Raw genomic sequence first — 12,500 nt, 5'->3', positions numbered from 1 at the left:
CACTAAATTTTAATACATTGAAATTCGGCTATTGAATCCTTATTTTCTCAGTGGTTTAAGACAATTTAAGCAATTGTTGCGCTCAGTATTGAGACCGAAGTACCGCCCCAATCATGGTGAAATTGTAACTGGTGAAGGTCGTGGGCTCAATTCCCACCCTGGTCAGAGTTTTTTCTCTGTCCTTGTGTGGGCCCAATTCCATTCGTAGGGCTAACGCTCATATCGTTTACATGGGTAGAAAACAGCACTTCACATTACCCTCAAATAGTTAAGTCTGTTGAAATATAAGTGCAAGACGGCCACCGTTTGAAAATTGTGTGATCTTTTGTCCCAAAACGCTAAGGAATAGTTTTTCTTTTGATCCTATGCAGCTGCATCAGTCTTCCTCCGAATTGAACTCTTAATCGGGCCTTTTGACAGGCTTAGTTATTTTTAGCAACAATTTCCCGGGAAACAGCGTTTCTTCGCTAATTTCTAGTACCTCTGAATTTGATATTTCCGATTTCCTGGATTCCCGTCTGTCCGCCATGTTTCGGACAGAGCTAATTTAGCGAAATTGTAAATGCGTATTTTACAGCATTGATTGGCTAACCGTAACCAAGGAAACGTGTTTCTAAAAATAACTAGGTCTGTCAAAACACCTGATCCAAAAAAGGTAAAAGGTAAAAGGGGAGAAGAAGGCTTGTGGTGATGGGATTCTGTCCCGTGCTGTTGCAAATAATTTTTTTAAATTTTTAAATTCGATTTCTACTTTAGGGATCTTTTGATGAAAAATTAGGATGGTGGCAGCTTGAAAATGGAAAATTAACCCGTGCAGCCTGCGTCTCTCTTCTGAAGAACTTAAAAGAGGAACACTTGGATCCAGTCCTTGCTCGGCTCAGAGAGGAGGGTGCCAGGATGTCATTTGATGACATCATACAGGGATACAAAAGAATCGAGCAAGACTTTAATGCTGATGCCAAAGGAGCCAAACACGTCTGTGCTGAGGTGTTCTATGAATTTCATCCGGTAAAGAACATTTTTTTCTAGTGCTGATCGAGAACCCCATTTAAACCCGTTGAAATAGACCATTTCCGAGTTCGTGTCTGCCTCCTCTTCAAAGCGAGTCTAAGTGCGAAGTTTTTCTTATGTTAATTAGTTTTCATTCATATGTAAACAAGAACTAATTACCGTCACAAAAACTTCGCACTTAGACTCGCTTTGAAGAAGGGACAGACATTAACTGGGAAATTACCTATTCATTTTTAATGGAGAAATGTGTCAAATACAATCAGCTATACTCGATCAATTAATCAAAAGCAGTAATTACCATGAGTAAGTGGAATGCTGTCGAGAGATAGCAAAACGGATGAAATGCTATGCGCAGCAACGCTGCCCTTGATACTGTGGGCACAACGCAGACATCCAGATTAGAAATCCACTCATCTCAAATGAGCACGATTAGAATGGCTGTCGAGGTTACGAGGCAGCAATAAGAGATTGTTGTCAGTTGCACGCTCTTAATCCACACTTGCCTCCCTTTTTTAACCGGCTTTATTTTTTTTTTTTTATGAAAGCCACTGATGGAAGAGATGAAGCAATATTTAGGAGTCCTGCAGCAACTAAAAGACTTCGACGAGAAAGCGAGTCTGGAAATGGCAGCTCGAGCTTATCAAGAGCAGGAAGTGAAGAAGCTTGAGGTGATAGCGATATTAATAGCATCTATGGAAAACTTATGAGGGCGGTGGGGGGGGGGGGGGATAAAAGATAACGTCATTTTGCTCTTTAATTTTTGGAAGAAAGAAATTATAATTAAAAGAATATGTATCGCAGTTTTGATGAGTAAAATGCACTAAGCTAAAAAGTTCTAAATCCCTCTTATCCACTTTTATTCTGTTTAGAATGACTACAAGTCGCAAATTAATGCAACAATTGACCGAATGCAAAAATGGCCGCCAACAAATTATTCTTTTGTCTTTGTGTTATTTAAGCCTAACTAGCCTCGTTCACACGCGTAAAATTGAAAGAATTTGGGCTGTAAAACGAGGCTAGTTAGGCTAGTTAACACAAAGACAAAAGAATAATTTGTTGGCGGCCATTTTTGCATTCGGTCAATAATTGGAAATGGCATTGTGGAAACTAATTTTCTTGAAAAATGCTTCGCGCTATGCCTCGCTTTGGACTCGGAAATGGTCACTTGTCCCTGTTCTGCCTCCTTCATTTCGCTCGCAACAACACTTTTCAGATTTGTCGGAACACAAATCCCTTTCTGTACCTTCATACCCAACTCTAATCTTGATTTGAGATCTGACACTCCCTAAAAAATCTCCCAAAATAATGAAAGTTGTCGGCTATTGAAGCGCTCCTACGCGTACCATGTAGCTCTGCGGTTGGGCATCCGAACTCAGTAGTAATCGTCAAGTCACAGCTTCGACCTTTTCCTGGAACGACTGGTTTTTTTCCGAATACACCCGAGTCAAAATTGATGATTAAATGTCTTCATTTAGAAACATTGTTATTCGTAAATCTGCTTTTTGTTTTTAGGAACAACAAGCTCGACTTGAACAAGAACGTCGTGAACGTCAGATGGAAGTAAGGCCATTTAATACTGAGATTTATGGAACTGATCATTACCGTGAAAATGATTAAATTGGTGGCAGGAAATGTGCAAGCCATTCTTTCAAAAAGGGACACTCTAGTTTAATTAATGAGGCACTTGATATCAAAACTTTTATCTTTTTGTCAAAAGAAATTTCGCGAATGCTTTGGTTCATTGCATCAAACATAGGCCTAAATACAAAAATAAAAAAATGGACTGAAAACTTTTCCTGAAATTCTCTAAAAAAAGTCTGTAAATCCCAATCTCAAAAAATCCCGATTTATCCCAGTTTTTTTTCCAAAGCAACCACGTAATTTGCATAAAATGCGGGAATCTTGTGACCTGTGGTCAAATTGCATTAAAGCACCTTCTAATTGGTTCAAAACGTTGAGCTTCCTATGCCTCCAGGCCTTACAGTGATGCTAACAAGGCATGCTGGGAACATAACTTATGGGTTAAACCGCTGACCAGTAGTATTTGAATGGCAAGAGGCCGCTTGGAAACAGTGGAAGAAGCTTCTTAGAACCACCCAAATCAATTTTTATGCTACTGGCTATATTTTTAAATCATTATCATCTAAAAATCTTTAAATTTTCTAAAAATCCCATAAAAAAGGTATCGTCTTTGTTACGAGCCTAGAAAGGCCAAGCAGGCCGGCGCTTATCTCCGGTTTCATGAAGCGACCAGGAGTATTTCTACTCCCCCCTGGATGGGATGCCAGTCCATCGCAGGGTTACCCCCAGCATTAAATTGGCCGGTCCGTGAGAGTAAAGTGTCTAGCCTAAGAACACAACACAATATCCCCGGCCAGGACCCGAACCCGGACCACTCGATCCCGGAGTCGAGCACTTTAACCACGAGGTCACCGCACCTCCCATGTGACCCTAAAAATCCTAAAAAAAATCAGTATTTTTGTATACAGGACTAATTTGACACTTTGTTTAGTTATATAAATTGGTTTAGATTCTCAGTCAATCAAAGGCAATTGTTGCTTTCCCGTAAGTGGCCTGGTTTCCCGCACTTTGCTCCGGCAGCATGTATATTTCTGGTTTCCCCCAGTGTCAAAATTGGCTCATTTGGTTGGTTTACTCTGCGTCATTCATGTTTGGCCCACGAAAGAATTTAGGTCTTGGATTTTAAAGGCACAAACTAGAATAACTATCTATGAAAACTAGAATTCTTTAGGAGCTGATGAAGTGGTCTTTTAATTAATAGATGGAAAAGCAACAAAGAAAATTCGAAGAAGAAAAGAAAAGACTCCAGGAGCAAATGGAAGCAGATGCCAAGGCTCAGCAAAAACAAATCAAAAATATGATGAAGGCTAACATGCAGAGAGCTGAACAAGACCGCATAGGTTTTATAAGAGAAAACCAAGCACTGAATGCACGTCTCTTGGAAATGGAGAGGTTAAATCAAGAAAATCAAAGGGAGATTGTCACTTTGAATGGCCAGATTCGTGAAAACAGGGGCCAACAGAATGAAGTGAGAAAACCAGGGTTCCGTGATAAATCGCTCCAGGTTGTGACTGGAGTAGCCTTGGCTTCACTCATCGCATCCGGCGCAGTATGTAATGTTATGTAAACTAGTCATTGAAAGTCCGCTTTTATCTTTGCCAATCATGATTAATATGGTATGCGCTGACCTAACAGTAATTTAGTTTGACCAGTAGGTTGAAAATCTCAGTTATCTGTGGACTTTACTAAGAAATATTTTCAGTAGTTTGATTAATATTCCACAGTATATTTTTCCCGCGTGTAAAGATGAAATAGGCGCCAAGGGTAGATTGTTCTATGTTGTCCTCGATTGAGGAGTTTACTTTTTAATAGCTGTAGCAATGTAGGATAGTATTTTTGCCACAATATCAATCCAGTCAACATTACTAGATATAGGTCAAACTTGCATGGGGTTGTTGTCTCTCGAGCTCTTAGATGGCTTGATAGCTCAATGTTTTATAGAGCATTCAGTTAGGGGCAATCGCACGGTCATGGGTTAAAGTCCCTTTATTTTAACGTTGCTGGAATGTTTTCGTGTTTCTTTTAAACTGGTTAAGATGATTAATAGTTGATTGTATTAGGTTGTCTTAAATGTAACATGGTGGGTCATCGAATAAAAGACATAACCAGGGGTTTTTTGTGTGTTGGGTTTTACTCTGTTTTCCGAAAATTCATATTTTAACGAACGGATGAAAATAATTCAAAGTTATTTTAAGACCCTCCAGCCGGGGATCGAGCACCGACCATCCACTCGAAAGTGTATTACCTCCTTCTGTTACTATATATCATTATAGTTCACCACTAAATTTTCTCCGATTCTTATTGGTTTAAATTGATCATGTGACGCGATAGTGTTCGTCCGCGGAGAGACACTATCAGCCCATAGTGCCCATCCGAGGAAAATACCCGGATGGATAGTAGTCGTCCGCTGAAAATACCTCTGTAAACAAGCGGCCTTATCGAAAATAAACAATCGAAATTGTATTAAGAGGGTTTTTGTTTGTTTTCTTTCTCAAATTTTACATTGGCTGACACGGCTTTCGTCGAATAAAGTTGAAAATAATTCAACGTGATTTTTGAGCTGGCGCGCGAAAGAAAATTTGGTGGTGAACAATAAAGACAATAGAGTGTTTATGTCTCGGAACTATCGGTCTGATAGTTGCCCCTTGGAAATTTGATGTTCTTAAAACTAGCATATTTGCCCTCGAAGCTTCGCTTCTCGGGCAAATATTTGTTTTAAGAACATCAAATTTCCGCGGGGCAACTATCAGCCGATAGTTCCTCGACAGAAACACTCTATTGTTTAAATATTACCTCATAAGCTACTCACACTACGGTTATATATTTCAAAAGGAGGAAGTTAGCACCCGACGATATACCTCAGTCCTGCATCGTTTATACTTGTTTTAATTCCTGGTTACTTGATACACAGTGTATACCACAATCATCTCGAAATAGATTAAACTCGGAATGATCACATGATTTTTGCTTTTTATTCACGCAATCAACAGCCATCAAAAGAAAACGTTCGCATAACTTAGAGTTCAATTCCCGGAGGACTGGGTCGGGACAGCAACATGGCCGACGTTTCTTTGTTTTAAGAACACCAACATGGCGGCCGTGAAGTCATGTGAAAATCAAGAATATTTCCCGTAGCTAGTGAAATATTGTAGTGGATTATCGCTCGCGGACCGCATCCCAGCGGTCTGGGTTCGAATCTCAGCATGAGAGCTCCGGAGTTCACCCAGGTTTCTATCCACTCGAAGTTGGTACATGAATGGGAATAAGTTGTTCATGTAGCAGGATTGGAGTGGTGTCTTTCTTTTTGCAGGTCTTCATAACGCGCCTCCGAATTATTTCCGCCTGCTCGCCCTTTCCACAATGACATATAACAACATACAAGAAAGGAAAAAGGCGCGAGCGGGCATACACTTTCTTCAATCATTCTCATTGGTTCAGGCATTTTACTGAATCAATTTTAAAAAATTCTGTCCAAATTTTACTTTCTATACCCCAATTAATCCTCACTATGAAGTTCCGAAAAAAGAAATTAAATGAATGACAACGCAATTATAATAAGTCAAAAGGGACAATTCAAAAGTAACCAACATGAAATTGTTTTACTTTAGGCATAATTTTTCAAGGATTACAAGGTCATACTATTTTAAAAACTAATCAATGTACTTCCAATTAGTTTTAGGCAAGGACCCTAACAGTGTGACCACGTTTGATTAGTTCACATTAATTCCTGTCCACATACTACGCGACCAGACAACGAGAAAAGCCATCTTGAAAGAATGTGAGTTTATTAAAAGTGATCACACTTGTTGGGCTTTTTACTGAAGCTTTGTTCACCAGCTTTAGAGGATGAAACATCCCCCGCTTGGTGGAGAAGGAGGTGGGCGGTTAGCAATTTCAATAATTTGCTGCTGAAGTTCTTGCATCTGCTCATTCCTGCTATTCATGGCCTCTTCCATGCTACTGATTGTGTCCTGCAGTGTTTTATTCTGATCAAGAATCGCTTGTCGATCTGCTCGAAGCTCATTCATGTTGGCTGCCATCATATCACTCATTTGCTGTCTTTGAGTTTCCATGTCGGCCCTAAACTGCTCTTCTAACCGTTTTCTGTCTTCCTCCTGTTTTTCCTGCAGTAGCTTCATCTGGAAAATAGAGAATTTGCATCTTACTTCTTATTGTAAAAGCCATTTAATTTAAAAACATTCCAAATCGCAGTTCGAAGAATTTCCAACCTCTCGCTCTTTGGCGTTTCGTTCTTCTTCCAAGCGTTTAAATTCCTCCTGAAAGAAGAAATCGAAAGAATGAGTATCTAAAAATTGGTATGTAAGAGGACGGTATCGAAATCTCCCTTGAAAGTTTCAATAGATCGCATAATTTAGCCTTTTTCTCGAATTGTAACGATGCTTCCATGCACGGTTTCTCGTAAAAAAGTGCTCTAACTCACCAGAATATTAATCTAAATCTGAATACACTCCTTTTTTTTATAAGAACGTCTAATTTGAGCGCTGAGGATAAACGTTCAGTGTCATTTTTCTTGCGATTTGAGCCTGAATAGCATGTCTTACAGTTTTGTGGTATACTAAGTTCGACTTCAAACTGAGTTGCTCTTCACTTTATTATGCAATAAGAAGAAAACCACGCATTACTAATGTCGGAAAACGTCCCTAAGTAGGTCTTCGAATTAGACTACAGGCCTCGGTTGTTCAAAAGGTGGATAACGCTATCCCCCGGATAAATCACTATCCAGCGGATAAACACTAGCAAAACCAATTGCAGGGGCGAATCTAGGGGCTAGGGAGAGGGTGCAAGTGGTGCGCACCCCCTCCCTCCCCCCCCCCCCCCACCCCGGAAGCTTAATTAAATCGACAATTGTTAATGTTGGGAAATTTGTTTCGACAGATTAGACGAAAAGTACAGTTGACGATAACCAGTAAGTTTTGCGGGCGCCTGGGAAAATAGAGACAACAAAGTTAGTAACAAAGATGAAATGGTATATGTGAACTGCGGATATGAAATCAAGTGAACCCCGTTGAAGCCCTAAAATTTTTAGGCTTCTCTACGCAATTGTAAAAATTGCGTTCATAACTGCGAAGATCATAGCTTCACTTGAGTTCCAAGGCTGCTGCCTAAGAAAATTTTAAAGGGGCCCTCAGAGCTAAACGCTGAGAACTTAGGAGCCCAACATATGAAGTGAAAGGTGTTGCTGTGAAAAATTAAGGCGCCCAGAGCTATTCTTTGGGAGCCCCAGGCTACCGGGCTCCTGTTAGGCAACAGCCTTGAGTTCATATCCGCAGTTCACATATGATTTATTTCATATACCATTTCATCATTGATTCATTCCTCACGGGACCATTAGAACCCACAAATGACCAGCTCCCAACGTCAGTGGCTTTGTCACTCAGTTGGTTAGAGCGTCGCACCGGAATCGCAAGGTCACGGGTTCAAACCCCGTTTAAGTCCTGAATTTTCCATGCTTGTCTACGCAATTGTAAAAATTTTGTTCATAACTGCAAAGATCATAGCTTCACTTGAAAGTTAGTAACGGCGGGCCATAAAACAGGAAAATTCCAGTTGAAATAAGCAGATGTATTTTTAAAATAAAGGCTTAAAACCTCGATCAGTTACTGTTTAGTTAACATAGTTTTGCAAGCTAACCGCATCTTATTCCTAAAATAACATATCTTGTAAGCTAAGTAATAAAAATGCAAAACTACGTTTGGGCCACTACTTCTACGATTATACGATATTGTTATAACAGTTGTACCACTACCACTAGAAGACAAGAATGAAAAAGGGCTCAAAGCCGAATCGTATACTTTTGCTCTGTACGGAAAAGTATAATGAAGAGGATAATGATTTCGATAATGATGACGATAATGATGATGATATTGACAGCTTTATATGTACATAGAACAAGCTTCATCAAGGCTGAGAGACGCATTATTGGGGTATTTGCTCCCGACCTTTGAAAAACATTAACTCTGGCCAGGAGTACGATATGATCCGTTCTCTTTGGTTACTATAGTAATTTTTATGGCAAAATATTTCACATTACCTCCATCCTTATTCTTTCCTGTTCCTGCCTGGCACGTTGTTCCTTCTCTTCAGCTAAGCTTTCGTCATAATCCTTAAGTTGCTGCAAATGAGCCATATGTTTCTTCATTTCTTCCTGGAGTTCCTGTGGTTGAACAAAATGAAAACTATCAGACAAAAAAGGAGACAAAATCGAGGCAATTAGCAAACAAACGTGTTCGGTACAAATGTACAAGGTTAGTTATGGCTGGGGACTCGCTCCAGTTCATCGTGTTTCATAAATTGTATGATAGTACGGGCGCTACGAATGGCTATTTTAGCGGGGCGTATTCTACAGTACGGTCCCCTCGGCTGTATGACCCGCAAAATTTGAAACTTTGATGCAATATTTTCCAGCGAGCTTTTCATATTTATGTGAAATAAACTTGTGAAATCTTGCAGGCAACTATTTCAAAAAGCCAATAAGATTTATTCGTTTTTTTAGATTTGGGCATGCTGCTTATTTGTGGCAATAAAACCCTCCGCTTGACTTCAACTGGTTTCCTTCCTTGCTTGCCTTGTTACCTCAGAGGTACAATAAATATCTTACTAACTTCGTTTTCCCGGTCCGTACTGTAAGTTACAGAACCTTGTTTTGTCTGTTGATTTATGGTCCGCGCGCTTCGCACTTGGGCCATAGATATATAAACAACGGAAAAAAAGACTTCGAACTTGGTTAGTAAGAGTTATGTAATGATAATGATTAAATCGTTTTGTTAAGTTGATACGTCATGACTTAGTTAAAAAAATAATTAGCCTTGTTGGTGTCACAATTTTGACATTTGATCAACAGAGGCAGAAGGTGTCGATTAACGCAAATCCCAGATTAAGAATTAACCAAGGAGTTTATTTCTCTACTCCCAAGTGCTTTTCACCGCTGATATTTGGCAAAACTTTACATTAGGAGAAGTCAATCTGGAAAAACAAAAATAAGCAAAAGAAACTTTCACCAAAAAGTTGAAAACATGAAACAAAAATTTACGCTACTCCTGGATTAAGTTAATCGGTTTTCGAACAACCGGGGCCAGGTCCTTCCAAATAATGGCCAATCAGATTGGGCCTGATGAACGTAACTCTCCTGATTGGTCCGCAGCCAAGTACACTGTAGCCGCGCGAGGGATTGCCGGTGCTAAATGAAAATTCATGGTTCGTGCCCGTTTTTTCTAAAAAAAGTAGTAAATGCTGCAAAAAGCAGTTTACAAAAGCAGGATGGTTGCCATTACAATGCGAAAACTTCATATTCCCAAGTGGAAATCAGACTGCAGACTGCAGTCTGGCCATCAATACTTACTGGATGGAACTCGTAGAAAACCTGAGCACACACATCCTTGGCTCCTCTAGACTGACTTTTGAAGCCTTTTTCAATGGCCGAATAACCACCAATGATCTCAGCAAAGCTGACTGAAGCGCCTCCTTCGCTGGTCAGTAAGCCAAGAATGGGATCCAAATTTTCTTTCTTCAAACGTCTCAAAAGAGCAACGCACTCTTCTCTGGTGAGGTCATTGTTTCGTTTCTGCAATGTTACCAAGTTATTCTCCATGTTCTCCTAAAGCAAGACAAAAATAACCCACAAAATACAAATTAAACTCCTCAATCCTGGAGGCATAAACGAGCGCTTTGTATTTAAAGTGGTACTACGACCAAAAAAAAAAAATCCTTTTTTCCTTTGGATTTCAAAACTATGTCAACTAAACACTAACTGACCCAAGTTTTAAGTTCTGATTTTAAAAAGACACCTGTTTATTTTAACTGGAATTTTCCTATTTATTGGTCCGCCATTACTAACTTTAAAATCTTGAGAGAGCTGGGTCGAGGAGAAAATGACGTCAAAGACTCACTGGTTTAAGAATGCAATGCGTGTGTACGCGGCCAAATTAATATGCAGCACGGGAGTTTCAGGCTTTCAGACTTTTAAACGCGTGTTTTGCATATATAATAAATTGTGTTTACACGCTGAAATTTTAAGCTAGTGAGTAAATGACGTCATTTTCTCTAGATCCAACCCTCTGAGGTCCAATCGGCCAGTTTTGAACGTGAGTAATGGCAGACCGTGAAATCCAAAACTTACACTCAAAACAAACAGCCTTTGGATAAAACTCAAAGCGCAAAATTTTGCCAGTTAGGTGTTAAGCGAACACGCTTTCAAAATCTGAAGAGAAAAAGAAAATGATTTTTTGATCATAGTACCACTTTAACCAATATTTTTACTTTTCACATGTCACCACTTGCAAATCCATTGATTAATATCACAGGCAAATTTATCTATTGAGTGATACACCGCGCCTGGAAGAAGGCCGGCATTACGTCCTTAGAAAAAAAAGATGCTCGAGCCCCCTTAGCTATCCATTCACACTCAGAAACTGAACCCGAACTTGTGATCCAACTAAACCGCTTATCGGTTTCACTAGGAGTTCACTACGATATTGAATTCTCCGTTCGGTGCTTCCGCACACACACAAAAAAAGATGCACTAGGCGTAATGCTCCGACTTCAACTTGTGTCAAATTTCAAAACCCAAAGTTCCCCGATTCACTCTGAGGAAGAGTAAATGTCCTTGAAAATCCTCAAAATTACTTCTTCCCCGGGACACCTAGTGTAATTCAAGGAAGCAGAAATAAGGTTTCCGAGGTTGCCGTTGGAACCATAAATGTGAATTAAGAGTATAAGTATTTTGGATCCCTAAAATCAATAACTATCTGTTGTTTTTACCTACCATCAACTCGTTCAGGTATTTTTCACTACTTTTAGCGGACACTCCAGCAGTTTCTGCCTGGAACACCGCCAAGCCTTCTTCAATAGCTTTTTTGTGCATTTCCCGAATGTCGTCACTGTCACACGGTAATTTGCAATCCTTCAGTTGAGTCGACATTGCTTTTTCATAAGTCTGTATGGCTGCCATTTTTGCTTCGGAACACTTGGTGTGAACGAACGTCTCCCATGCGCACTGTACACTGGGAACTACCCCAGGTGTATTCAATGCCGCAACGTAAATGTTAACCAGAGAGGCAAGAGCTTTAGGTAAAGAAAGGAAAATACAGTCCACTTGTCAACGACATAATGTTCCGAACAACTGCATTCTGGTAAGCCTATCTTTCAAAACTTAGCAGTTGACGCCGTTTAAAAGTTACTGTAATAAGGATTAACTGAGAGCTTTAGAGAGTTTTTACAATTCTTAAATTTCTCTCTATATACTTTTATTCTTTTTGTTCCTTGTTCATTTTTGTTTCTTCTTTGAACCTTGTAACATATGCATGACCTTCCCATTTCCCAGCTCAAATATAGCTTTGATAAATTGTAAGCTAATGTATTGTATATGTACGATTTTAACTGTTTTGTTGACGTTGCATATTAGCAGAAGTTCGGAGCACACCTTTCCGTCAATTTTTTTTCAAGATTTGCCATGTTTGGTATCAAACGTTTGAGCATAATGGTCGTTTTTATACCGTGCCAGAGAGGCATAATTTATCTAGCAAAAATGTGCATCTGTCATGTGTACAGACGGAACGCCAGACGCATAGATCCTTGGCGTACATTCCTAATTAATTGGGAGTTTAAGCAAATACGACGGCTACGGCATCGAAAACGTCAGTCCTAAATATAACTTAGCGCTATCGCAAGTATTTCCCGATTATTCCGTCTTGTTCACCTTGTACAACACAGGCGAACTATTCTGTAACCGAATGGGTACGAGCGGTTTTAAAGTCACAACAGAAAATGACTGTTTCATTGTTATATCCTCACGTTGTCGTCAAAACCTAAAATATGGGGATTTCACGTTGTTTTTTTGTGGAGTACGGCAGAGAAATTTGTTTTGCACGTGCAGCACGAGTATTTTTCTT

General features: G+C 39.7%; 2 protein-coding genes across 3 annotated transcripts in view; one reads left to right on the top strand and one right to left on the bottom strand.

Annotated features, from left to right (window-relative positions):
- The window catches only part of LOC138019217 (guanylate-binding protein 6-like), a 26,584-nt gene extending 21,881 nt beyond the window's left edge, over positions 1-4,703 (top strand). Inside the window, exons 8-11 of one of the 2 annotated variants that reach the window (XM_068865934.1) lie at positions 757-1,008; positions 1,557-1,679; positions 2,524-2,571; positions 3,794-4,703. In XM_068865934.1, the coding sequence (XP_068722035.1) occupies positions 757-1,008; positions 1,557-1,679; positions 2,524-2,571; positions 3,794-4,159 (789 nt within the window). In that variant the 3' untranslated portion in view covers positions 4,160-4,703. The remainder of the gene's footprint in view (positions 1-756; positions 1,009-1,556; positions 1,680-2,523; positions 2,572-3,793) is intronic. The other variant, XM_068865935.1, reaches the window with a different exon arrangement.
- Positions 4,704-6,172: 1,469 nt separating this feature from the next.
- The window catches only part of LOC138019222 (guanylate-binding protein 7-like), a 16,123-nt gene continuing 9,795 nt past the window's right edge, over positions 6,173-12,500 (bottom strand). Inside the window, exons 7-11 of the mRNA XM_068865944.1 lie at positions 11,375-11,673; positions 9,953-10,207; positions 8,645-8,767; positions 6,822-6,869; positions 6,173-6,731 (exon numbers count right to left, since the gene is read on the bottom strand). Coding sequence (XP_068722045.1) covers positions 6,432-6,731; positions 6,822-6,869; positions 8,645-8,767; positions 9,953-10,207; positions 11,375-11,673 — 1,025 coding nt within the window. The 3' untranslated portion in view covers positions 6,173-6,431. The remainder of the gene's footprint in view (positions 6,732-6,821; positions 6,870-8,644; positions 8,768-9,952; positions 10,208-11,374; positions 11,674-12,500) is intronic.

Source organism: Montipora capricornis, chromosome 10 (genome assembly GCF_036669925.1).
Source record: "Montipora capricornis isolate CH-2021 chromosome 10, ASM3666992v2, whole genome shotgun sequence".
In the NCBI taxonomy this organism is placed as follows: domain Eukaryota; kingdom Metazoa; phylum Cnidaria; class Anthozoa; order Scleractinia; family Acroporidae; genus Montipora; species Montipora capricornis.
This window is presented reverse-complemented; position numbering and strand designations above follow the sequence as displayed.